The sequence below is a fragment of the Lepidochelys kempii genome, chromosome 1 (genome assembly GCF_965140285.1).
Source record: "Lepidochelys kempii isolate rLepKem1 chromosome 1, rLepKem1.hap1, whole genome shotgun sequence".
Lineage (NCBI taxonomy): Eukaryota > Metazoa > Chordata > Testudines > Cheloniidae > Lepidochelys > Lepidochelys kempii.
The window spans coordinates 197,565,135-197,577,304 of record NC_136380.1 but is presented as its reverse complement, the minus strand read 5'-3'; the positions used below and the strand labels follow the sequence as shown (position 1 = coordinate 197,577,304).

Below are 12,170 nucleotides of genomic sequence, written 5' to 3'. Positions count from 1 at the left end.
GTCTTGTTGTTGTCAAAGCATTGTAAAGTAAAACTGTGGATATAATTGACTCTACGTCTATTTTGAATCTCATCTGGAAATGTTTTTTTCCCTTGCCTGTATTTTATTACATTTCTCTCCCTCTGTTCTTTTAACTCTGTAACTATATACTTAACACTTCTGCAAAACATCTTAGGATACAATTTGTACGAAAAACCCCATGACACAATATTGTATAAGGTTAGGGTTATTGTATATGCTAGAGATGGGGGAGTCGCAAAATGTATGGATTTCAGTTCAGAAAAGCATCACAAAAGCCTATTCATATTGCTTATCTGAACCCTCCACATCTCTTAAATATGTGAACTTTGGTTGGATATCTGACCAGTGTTGCAGAATTTCCAGTTCCAGTCCTAGCTGGAACCTGGAAAAACCGAGGTCCATGAACCTGAAAAATAGTAGGATAACAGATCAAAGGAAATTTCAGAGCCTGGGCTAAGTGGTCAAAATACAAACTGATAGACCGCAGAATTACCAACAGAGTGTATGCTGCTTTGCTGTTTACTACAGTGCAAAACAGAAGAGATTCTTTCTGTTAAGCAACTGAGTATGTGGACCATTCACACACTTCATCCTGCGAGCTGCTGAGCTCCTGTGAGATGCTGACCACCATCAGAAGAAGTCAAGGGTGGGTATTAAGGTGCTCAGCATCTTGCATGAACAAGCTGTGACAGTCTGTACCCCTGTGTTCATCCCTTTCACAGGATTATGATAACTTTTGTACCAAGTATGCCTGGTGAGATATCATTTCAAAACTCATGACTGACTGATCATTATTGTCCTCGTAAAATATGTGTGGTAACATTGTATGTAAAGTCATAAGATTTCTCTGTATGGTATTAGGAGGACATATTCCAAGTCTGGGAAGCAGCCATAAACCAGTTCCCCAGAGACAAAAGGCTAGCTGATGCCTCAGCCAGGTGTCAACGAAATCAAATGGACCATCACCTGGTTAAACGTCAGCAAGAAAGAAGGTGTGACCAAAAAAATCTACATTTTGACAAAGAAACAACTTGTGGTTCCCATCCACACAGATTGTCTGTCACCTGAAGCCCAGCTGGAGAGACTTCTCAAAGAAGAGAAAGAACTATAAGAAGGGAGAGCAAAAGCTCCAAATTATTCCTCCCTTTCTCTTTGCCCACGGCATCCACAACAGCTAAAGAACAAAGGAAGTGGCATTGGACTGGGAGAAGGATCCTGACTGAAAGACGTTCAGCCAGTAAGACTGCTGAAGCATGTGGTGAGAGAGACCTTTGCTTTGAATTCACTCTAGGTTGTTAAGTTAGACATTAGTTCCATTTTACTTTTGTTTTTCTTGTAACCAATTCTGACTTTCATGCCTCATTACTTGTAGTCAATTAAAATCTATCCTTTTGTAGTTAATAAGCTTGTTTTATTGTTTTATCTAAACCAGAGTATTTGGATTGAAGTGTTTGGGAAACTCCATTTGGGATAACAGGATTTGTGCATATCATTTTCTTAATAAAATGATGGACTTTTTATGAGGTTATATTGTCCAGGAGAGAGCTGGGCAGTACAAGACACACATTTCTGTGGGAAAGTCTTGGACTGGGAGTTTGCTGGTGTCGCTCTGTAGTGTAATTCAAGAGTAACTGGCTACAGCACTCATACAGTGGAACTGGGAGTAATCTACATGCTGGACGCTGTGTGAGAGCAGATCAGGAGTGGCTGTTCTCACAACAAGGCAGTGTAAAAGGCACCCCAGGTTAGAGAACTCGAGGGATACAGCTGTTTATCAGTCCAGATTGTAGCCTGGCTTTGTCACACAAGCCCTATGAACATAAAAGATGAAAGACAAAGGAGAGCAAATAATGGACAAGCGCAGCAAAAGAAAGCAGATTTACACAAATATCCTAAGGGTTTCATACACAACCTCCAACATCATCTCAGCTGGAGAAAAGGACAAGAGAAACAGGACACAACCCAGAGCTGTAGAAAGTCATCTAGGAGTCACGTAGACTTAGTTGGCCAATGACTCATGAAAGCCACACTATCCATTCAGGGATGAAGCAGCAACAATTAGGAGGGAAAATGTTCTTGAAAGTAAAGAGAATTATAAGGCGTATGTCTATGCAGACTAAAGTCCTCAGAGCCACCTTAAAACACATGCATTCTCTGAAAACTGATTGAAAATGGTAGGGTAGGGTTCCATGTTTATTTTATCACAATGATTTCTAGATCAAATGCTCAGGGGGAGCCATTTGGATGTACTGGGAAGGTAGGAGGCAGTGGGGAGCCATGTGGAAATTTCAGGGTGGAGCAAAGTAGTCCAAGAGCTTAGAAGTAAGTGGTAGATGGCAGCAATGGAAACAGAAACACTATGTGAGTGAGTGCATGTATGAGAGAGAGAGAATCACCCTTGTGTAGGAGAATGGACAACAAACAATTCAACCTAAATTAATTGCTGGACTTAAAGCAATTCATTCTTTAATGATTTCATATGTAATATTAAATACTCTATCCAAAACATTGAAGCAACAGTGGGGACTAAGATGCATCAGAATGTGCCTCCCTTTATGAGCTCACGAAAGCTTATGCTCAAATAAATTGGTTTGTCTCTAAGGTGCCACAAGTACTCCTTTTCTTTTTGCGAATACAGACTAACACGGCTGCTACTCTGAAACCTTCAACTCTATACCACCCATACCACTATAATACTTCAGGTAGTTCAACAATACACTCAAAATGTAAATAAAAAACTAACTCCCTTAAAATTTTCCATTAGAACTTCATTCATTATCTAGCTGCAAACTTTTCCAAGGATAACTGCAACACTACCAAATTTCTTACATGTTTATGAAGGTTAACAACAGGACTCTGCCAGCATCCATCTACAAAAACCAACACATGAGCACAGACAGAGGCACCATTAGCTGTAGTGCTGTTCAGGTTTATATCCCCTGTGGGTCAGTCACTAGCAAGTGACCATGACAAATACTTGAGCCGGTCTCATATTCTGACCAGCAGCGGAACACATACACACTAACCAACACGTTACGCATCTTATAGGCTTGTGTTCCTAAGAGTCCTCAAAGCCTACCCAAGCGTTAACTTACTCATTAGCACACACAAATCTCCAATCTTCAAAAGCAATGGAGATTTTTGGCTTTAAAAAGATCATAGAATCCACCATACATCTTAGAACAGCCTTCATCCTTAATGAACAACTGCTCTGTATGAAAGAAAAATGGCCTCTTATATTCCACCATCAACTCCCTTCAAAGAAGAAATATATGCCTGGACTGCAAAAACCATTTTAAGCAAACACTGTTATAGAGCCAGACATTGTACACATACAAACTTGCACGGGTTTAGTTAAACCCGTGCAAACCCTTGGGATGACATGCCGATTTGGTTTAAGAGTGGCTTGTTTCAGGTTAGTTTAAAGCAGTGCCAAACTGATTTAAGATAAAATTAAGCCTGGTTTAAACCAAAATAATCAGTGTTCACACAGGGGTTTGCACCAGTTTGGCTACAGTGGTTTATAGTCCCACCCTTAGTTAAATCTGTGCAAACTCTCCATGTAGACAAGGCCACAGACTCTCTAGGCAGGATATCGAGTCTAATGTCTACAAACACACACATTTGCAAATCATGTGCACGTGCATGTCTGAGTAGCAAATACGTGGTGACCGGAATGGCAGTATTGTCATTGTGCTGTTCAGCTTAGTAAGAGCAAGAATGCAACTGAGGCTCCTGCTCTGAAGTCCCAGGTGCCTACCACTTGAGCTGAAAGAAAACCTCTATTAGCTGTAGACAGCCGATGACAGGGGCGGGCAAACTACAGCCCGCGGGCCTGAGGGCTTTGGATCCAGCCTGCAGGATTGCCACCCCCATGGCTCCGCGAACCCTGCGCCGCTCCCAGAAGTGGCCGGCACCATGTCCCTGCAGCCCCTGGGGAGGCAGGGGGCAGAGGGCTCCACTCACTGCCCTCGCCTGCAGGCACCCGTGGCCAATGGGAGCTGCGGGGGGCCGCAGGGACGTGGTGCCGGAATGGCATGGGGCTAGGGCAGGCAGGGATCCTGCCTTAGTCCTGCTGTGCATTGCTGCCACCCCAGAGCCGCTCAAGGTAAGCGGTGCTGGGCTGGAGCCCACACCCCAAATCCCTCCTGCACCCCAACCCCTTGCCCTGAGCCCCTTCCTGCACACTGCACCCCCTCCCACACCCCAACCCCCTGCCCCAGCCCTACATTCATGGCCGTACATACAATTTCCCCACCCAGATGTGGCCCTCAGGCCTATGATAATCAGCTGAACAAGTCTGATTCCATCCAGTAGAAGGCAATGGTCCCACATACGCACTAGACAGGTCATTGCAGTGAATGGCACTGAGGTACTCATTAAAGCAAAATCCTCTGCATCATAATGTTTTGCTCTCCCTCAAATGAGCACAGTGCCTTATTTTCATAACACAGTACCTCTAAATTAATAATCCAGGCACCACAAAACTCAGACATGTACTTTTTTTTCATTGTCATTTGAAGTCGCACATTGGAGCATAACAATGCATGCTGGTTTCCTGAAAAAGATTTGGTAACCAGACCCCATCCTACTGCACTTACCTTCTTAATCAGGCTCTGGTGCTCTTCGGACTGACTGAAGTTTGTGCCCATTTCAAATATGCTCATAGTTCCTTCCTCACACAAACTCATCCAGTACTGATATTCTTCACGTGCTGGAAGTCTATCCCAGAATGTCTTGAAGACCTCCCAGACTGCTTCCTGGCACACTAGAAAAGCAGAAATACACAATATAAATACAAGGTGAAGGGTCTCTGTGGGTGTGGATAGCTATAGTTCTATTTTCTGAGTACTACACACTTTAATATGTATGAATTCTGCCTGCCTGTATGTGAGTGAGCAGGGTTTTGAGGGGGATTCAGAATGGAAGATCTTATGTATTAAAAGACACACATTGTTGCATCCCTAATAGAGACTTTATATTTGTTCTTACTTTGCTTGCTGTTCTCCTTAATCTAAAATAAAAGTCACATTGACATGCTGTGTTCTGGAAAATATAAACATCTCCAGTATTGCCAACTCCAAGTATTCAAAAATTAAGAGTAAGACCGTAGAAACCATGAAATTGGCTTAAAAAATAATTGATTTGCCTTCTGGTTTTTGAAACACTAAGGTTCACATTTGCAAGCTTTCACTGCAACCAAGAGAGCTAGAGACTTAAATTAAAGCTGAGGTTTGCATGTATTCACATGACTTCAGAGGCAGGCGCTTTAAGAAAAACACCAAGTTTCTCAAGAATAGGCAACATTGCATCTCTCACACTTCAGGGCCTCTTTAGTAAAGTGAAGTGAAGCAAATTGTCATATTCCCAAAACAGGCAGTCACTCCCATGATATATTTTCCATTCCAAAGTTCCAGAAAGAATTATACCTTTTCAGAAAAGCTGGAGGACATTTTCCATTGAAAACAAGCCCTATCAAAAATGAATATTTGCACATTTTGTAAAAAAAAAATAATTCAGTGCAAATTATTGATGAAAAAGTTAGCTTGGTTAATTATTTTGCATTTTTGCCTTTCAGTTTTTGCATCACCAATTTTGATTGACAGTTTAGTGTCATGGCAGAATTCCCCCCCTCACACCCCCAAAATTGAGATTTCAATAACAATTGAAGGTTTCAAAATGGAAAAAACTTTCAATAGAAAAAATTCTGCAGAAAATTAAAATTTGGTCCATTTCTAACAGAATCATAGAATATCAGGGTTGGAAGGGACCTCAGGAGGTCATCTAGTCCAACCCCCTGCTCAAAGCAGGACCAATCCCCAATTAAATCATCCCAGCCAGGGCTTTGTCAACCCTGACCTTAAAAACTTCTAAGGAAGGAGATTCTACCACCTCCCTAGGTAATGCATTCCAGTGTTTCACCACCCTCCTAGTGAAAAAGTTTTTCCTAATATCCAACCTAAACCTCCCGCACTGCAACTTGAGACCATTACTCCTTGTCCTGTCCTCTTCTACCACTGAGAATAGTCTAGAACCATCCTCTTTGGAACCACCTCTCAGGTAGTTGAAAGCAGCTATCAAATCCCCCCTCATTCTTCTCTTCTGCAGACTAAACAATCCCAGTTCCCTCAGCCTCTCCTCATAAATCATGTGTTCCAGACCCCTAATCATTTTTGTTGCCCTTCGCTGGACTCTCTCCAATTTATCCACATCCTTCTTGAAGTGCGGGGCCCAAAACTGGACACAGTACTCACCAATGTTGAACAGAGGGGAACGATCACGTCCCTCGATCTGCTCGCTATGCCCCTACTTATACATCCCAAAATGCCATTGGCCTTCTTGGCAACAAGGGCACACTGTTGACTCATATCCAGCTTCTCGTCCACTGTCACCCCTAGGTCCTTTTCCGCAGAACTGCTGCCTAGCCATTCGGTCCCTAGTCTGTAGCGGTGCACTGGGTTCTTCCGTCCTAAGTGCAGGACCCTGCACTTATCCTTGTTGAACCTCGGATTTCTTTTGGCCCAATCCTCCAATTTGTCTAGGTCCCTCTGTATCCTATCCCTGCCCTCCAGCGTATCTACCATTCCTCCTAGTTTAGTATCATCCGCAAATTTGCTGAGAGTGCAATCCACACCATCCTCCAGATCATTTATGAAGATATTGAACAAAACCGGCCCCAGGACTGACCCTTGGGGCACTCCACTTGATACCGGCTGCCAACTAGACATGGAGCAATTGATCACTACCCATTGAGCCCGACAGTCTAGCCAACTTTCTATCCACCTTATAGTGCATTCATCCAGCCCATACTTCTTTAACTTGCTGACAAGAATACTGTGGGAGACCGTGTCAAAAGCTTTGCTAAAGTCAAGAAACAATACATCCACTGCTTTCCCTTCATCCACAGAACCAGTAATCTCATCATAGAAGGTGATTAGATTAGTCAGGCATGACCTTCCCTTGGTGAATCCATGCTGGCTGTTCCTGATCACTTTCCTTTCGTGTAAGTGCTTCAGGATTGATTCCTTGAGGACCTGCTCCATGATTTTTCCGGGGACTGAGGTGAGGCTGACTGGCCTGTAGTTCCCAGGATCCTCCTTCTTCCCTTTTTTAAAGATGGGCACTACATTAGCCTTTTTCCAGTCATCCGGGACTTCCCCTGTTCGCCACGAGTTTTCAAAGATAATGGCCAATGGCTCTGCAATCACAGCTGCCAATTCCTTTAGCGCTCTCGGATGCAACGCATCCAGCCCCATGCTTTTCTAAATAGTCCCTAACCACTTCTTTCTCCACAGAGGGCTGGCCACCTACTCCCCATGCTGTGATGCCCAGCGCAGCAGTCTGGGAGCTGACCTTGTTCGTGAAGACAGAGGCAAAAAAAGCATTGAGTACATTAGCTTTTTCCACATCCTCTGTCACAAGGTTGCCTCCCTCATTCAGTAAGGGGCCCACACTTTCCTTGGCTTTCTTCTTGGTGCCAACATACCTGAAGAAACCCTTCCTGTTACTCTTAACATCTCTTGCTAGCTGCAGCTCCAGGTGCAGCAGGCATAGTGTTAGTGGGTGGCACTTTGTTGCTGGAGGCAGTGCGTACTGGACAAGAGAGGGAAGGAAGGATGAGCCAGTGGTTTGGGCACTAATTTGGGACTCAGGGGACCCAGACTCATTTTCCTGATCTCCAGTGTCTTCCTGTGCGACTTGAGCAACTTACTTAGTCTCTCTAGTCCTCAGTTCCCCATCTGTGAAATGGACATGACGGCACTTCCCTACTTCACAGGTGTATTGTGAGTATCATACATAGAGGTTGTGAGAAACTCACATACTTTGGTAATGTAAGTCATTTAAGTACTAGTTCAACAGAGGTTCAGGTCACTTGAAGTTGTGAAAGACTCATGTCTCTTGTCATTGTGAAGTTGTGAAAGACTCACGTCAATTGTGTGACTGACTTAAAATAAATATCGGAAGTTATCATTGTGTTAATGGCTACTGAAAAGCAGGGCTAGAATCATGAGATGAAAATGTGATGTGCTTAAAAAAGTAAAGAGCTATTTTAACATTACTGTATGTATGTACTTCCAAAGGGCTGACTCTGAGCTGTAAGCTGAGAAGGTTTGTGACCACAAGGGTAAAGTCTCTTCCAGTACTGTACGTGCTCTAATCTCTCTCTGTTTTCCAGTCAGAGCAGTTGGTCACATAATGCTCATGCAAGGACCCCTCTTTGACCCAGGATAAATGGAGGAGAGAGATTTATGGGATTTTCCTCCACTAGCTATATACAGTAGTTTGGCAGAGAAATGCTTCGCTTTCAGGGAAAGTCTGACATACTCAGCCAGGACCTATAGGGAACTGACCTTGAATCTTTCTTAAGTCATTTTCTTCAAGCAGCTTAAAAAAAACCTCTCTGTGCTGCCAAGCTCCAAAACTTGATGACGATTACCTCCGGGTGTCAGATGCTCTTTGGGTTAAACACATTGCACTTGTTTAACTAAGAATTTATAAGGTATGTCGTCTTTCAGAGATATTGCTGGTAAATTTTTATATGTATGTTATGTCTTCTAGTGAAGACTGCCTCATATCTGTTGTCATGCCTATGCAAAAATCAGTCAATTTTTGCTTAGGTTGAAGGGCAAATTGAGAGAAGTGGCACTTAATTTTATCTATTCATAAGTAAAAATGGCAAATGTACATATATATTTTGAAAATTGTATATATTTGATTTTGCATGTCACTTGTCTTCTTAGATAGCAAACTCTTTGGTGGGCAGAGACCACCATAGGGCCAGGATCCTGACTGGGACCTCTGGGCACTATCACAGTTCAAACCATCACCACTAACCTCTGCAATGTTTCCTCCCACTCTCCTCTAGATGTGAGGGTTTAGGAAAGGCCTGAGATCAGCCTCAAATCCAGAACACTATTTTAATACCACAGGATAGAAGTAACTCTACTTGATTTCACTGGGAGTTATTCGTATCTTATGGAGGTGCATAGGGCCCTCCTAGGTATCCAGTGCAGTGTAGTACCTAGCCTACTCCGATTCCAAATAACTGGGATGAGTTTTCAAACAGGCTGTAATTGTGACATGAAACAGATGCAAGCTGAAGTGCAACAACACATCTCTTGCAAATCTTTGCAGAGACTCTGTCTGACCCCACAAGGTTTTCAAACAGCAACAGACCAAGTACTGGCTGCCCAGATGCAAGTAATAACTAGCAGTAATAATCCCAGGCAGTTTTTTTTTACAGTCTTAAATATGTCTAATCTCATTTTTAAAATTAATTTGATCAACAGCATTTCCCCTGATTACAAGCTGCTGCAGCATGCACATTTGCTCCCAATCAGCTCCTGTTAGATTAGGGATTTGTTGTGTGTCCTTTCAATTAGAATTAGTCACTCCCCCACCAACCCTGAATCCCAATCTCACAGGTGCTGTGCCATCTGTGGGTTCTGATGCCATTAACCAAATTTAGCCGGAAAATATGGTCACATTTTTTTGTGGAGGAGGGAAAGGGATGGGGAGTCAAATTCTCCCCTCATTTATACCAAGTCACCTCCAACGAAATCAATGATATATGGGGGTAACTGGGCAGGAGAGGGAATTTGGCCTGTTGTTGAAAAAACACTATTGCATATCTTGATTTGTTATACATTAACTAATACTTATCTAACAAAGCAGAGAAGACCCTCACTTTGCTGACACTACTGACACTATTTAGAATCCGTAGGTCTGTTGACAAGAAATTATTTCTGGCTCCTAAATAGTCTGATGAGAATTCACTCATGTGACCCTGTGGATTTGGGGAGGGATAAAAATCTTGGACAAACTTATACTGCGATTTCCATTGGTGTTCATTCCAACACTACAGCTGTATGTGCTGACCGCCAACCTAAACAAACTAGTCATTCTGCCACGCATGTTCCCACTGAGTAGTAATTTATTCTGCAAATTACCCTATTTACTTAAATGGGTCAAATTGCAAAGTAAGGGGCTACTTTCTAATTCCGGATAACTGGACCCCTGAGGCGCCGCCCCGTCTCACCCCTCCCCAAAGGCCATGCCCCTTGCCCCTCCCCCCAAGACTCCCCAAAAAGTACAGAAGCATTTTTATGTATAAGAATCCCTCCTGTCTGCCTTTCCCTCGCCCTAAGTATTCTGTACACTGCACAACTTAATGAAAAAAATTAAAATATAATAAAACCTAAAAAACTACCCTTTTCAAATTCAAAGGAGATAAAAGCAAATGAGGTAGGAGACCAAAAATGGAAAATAGGAGTTTAGGAAAAGATAAAGACATGGCCAACAGTCTTCATAATTAAAAACCCACCTTTAAAGCAAAAGACTTGAGCCCTGTCTACATTGGCAAGTTTCTGCACAGTAAAGCGGCTTCCTGCGGTGTAACTCCCGAGGTGCACACGCTGCCACGCCACTTAGTGCGCAGAAACTGTGCAGTTGCAGTGCTATAAAAAAACCACCCCGACGAGAGGCGTACAGCTTTCTACGCTGGGGCTACAGCGCTGCAGTGCCAATGTAGACACCCAGGTAGATTACAGCGCTGTGACTGGCCTCCGGGAGGTGTCCCACAATGCCTGTTCTCACCTCTCTGGTCATCGGTTGGAACACTCTTGCCCTGCCCTCAGGTGACCGTCAGCCCCACCCCGTAAATTCCTTGCAAATTTTGAAAGCCCCCTTCCTGTTTGCTCGGTGACGTGTGCAGTGGTCTCAGCGCATCTTTCCAGGTGACCAAGCCTGCTGCACGCACCGGGCGATCCCCCACTTGGAGCAATGCCGAGCTGCTGGACCTCATCAGCACTTGGGGAGAGGAGGCTGTCCAGTCCCAGCTGCGCTCCAGCCATAGGAATTACGATACCTAAGGACAGATTTCACGATGCATGACAGAAAGGGGCCATGACCAGGACACATTGCAGCGCAGGATCAAAGTGAAGGAGCTGTGTAAGGCCTACCACAGGGCACGGAAGGCAAACTGCTGCTCCGGTGCTGCACCCACAAGCTGCCGGTTCTACAAAGAGCTGGATGCAATACCCAGTGGTGACCCCACCTCCACTGCGAAGACTTCTGTGGATACTTCGGGGGCTCACATGCCAGTCGAGAGTGGACTGAGACAGGAGGAGGAAATCTTGGACGAGAATGTGGAGGGGGACCCAGAGGCAGAGGATGACTCGGTCAGAGATGCATGCAGACAGGAGCTCTTCTCTACCCCAGAGAAGCCTAGCCAGTCACGGCTGCCGGATGTCGGTGAAGCGCAAACAGGAGAGGAGGCCCCTGGTAAGTGGATTTGATTTTGGAAATCGCTGAAGCAAGTTGTTGGGGGCAGGAGGGTTGCAGAAAGCAGACTTGTCTCGCACCGCATGCCTAGTCTGAGTGGCAAAACAGGCTATTGATTGACTCCCTCACTTCACAGGAATCTCCCACAGAGATCTCCAGGAAACTCTTGTGGAGATACTGGGCAATCCGCTTCCACAGATTCCTCGGTAGAGCTGCTTTGTTTCTTGCCCCATTAACAGTAACTTTCCCACATCACTGTGCCATCACGAGGCGGGGGGGGGTGTGGGACGGGACACACCATTGCTGCACACAGGCGAGCCGCATAAGGTCCAGGGCGGAAGCCGTAGTCTTGGAGAAGACCCTCCATTGATTCCCTGCTCACACTCAACAGCGAGATATCTTCTATAATGATCACATCCTGTGGAAAGTGTGGGGACAGGATTGATTACAGTGCTGGCTCTCCCCAAGAGCCACGTTCCCAGTGTACAGCAGGGTCCGGGAAGAGCTATTTACCCTGCCCCTGCAGCTACTCACCATTTTGGGGGTCTTGTGCGAGTACTGGCTGTGTTTTAAAGCACTGAATCTGTGGTGTTTGTGTTGCAAACAATACTGCTTCTGTAAAATGTTGCATTTAAACTTCACAGAGATGACCTTGGGAGCCCAACCTCCCTCTTTGTTATCAGAGGTTGAATGGCTGTGCAGAATGAGAAAGCAGCCAAGAACTAAGGTGGACTTTATGTGTGAGGTTATGATGCACTCCACCACCGAGAAACAGGAATTGAAGGAGTGGCGGGATAGCGAGAAGAGGGACCAAAAGGAGAACGCAGCATGCCAGAATGAAGCCACGGAGTGGCTCTTAAACATTA

General features: G+C 44.5%; 1 protein-coding gene across 5 annotated transcripts in view; it reads right to left on the bottom strand.

Moving 5' to 3' along the window:
- Positions 1 to 12,170, bottom strand: part of IMPG2 (interphotoreceptor matrix proteoglycan 2) — a 94,690-nt gene that overhangs the window by 66,224 nt on the left and 16,296 nt on the right. For all 5 annotated transcript variants that reach the window (XM_073306870.2, XM_073306886.2, XM_073306880.2 and 2 more), the window contains exon 3: positions 4,623 to 4,789. In XM_073306870.2, the coding sequence (XP_073162971.1) occupies positions 4,623 to 4,789 (167 nt within the window). The remainder of the gene's footprint in view (positions 1 to 4,622; positions 4,790 to 12,170) is intronic.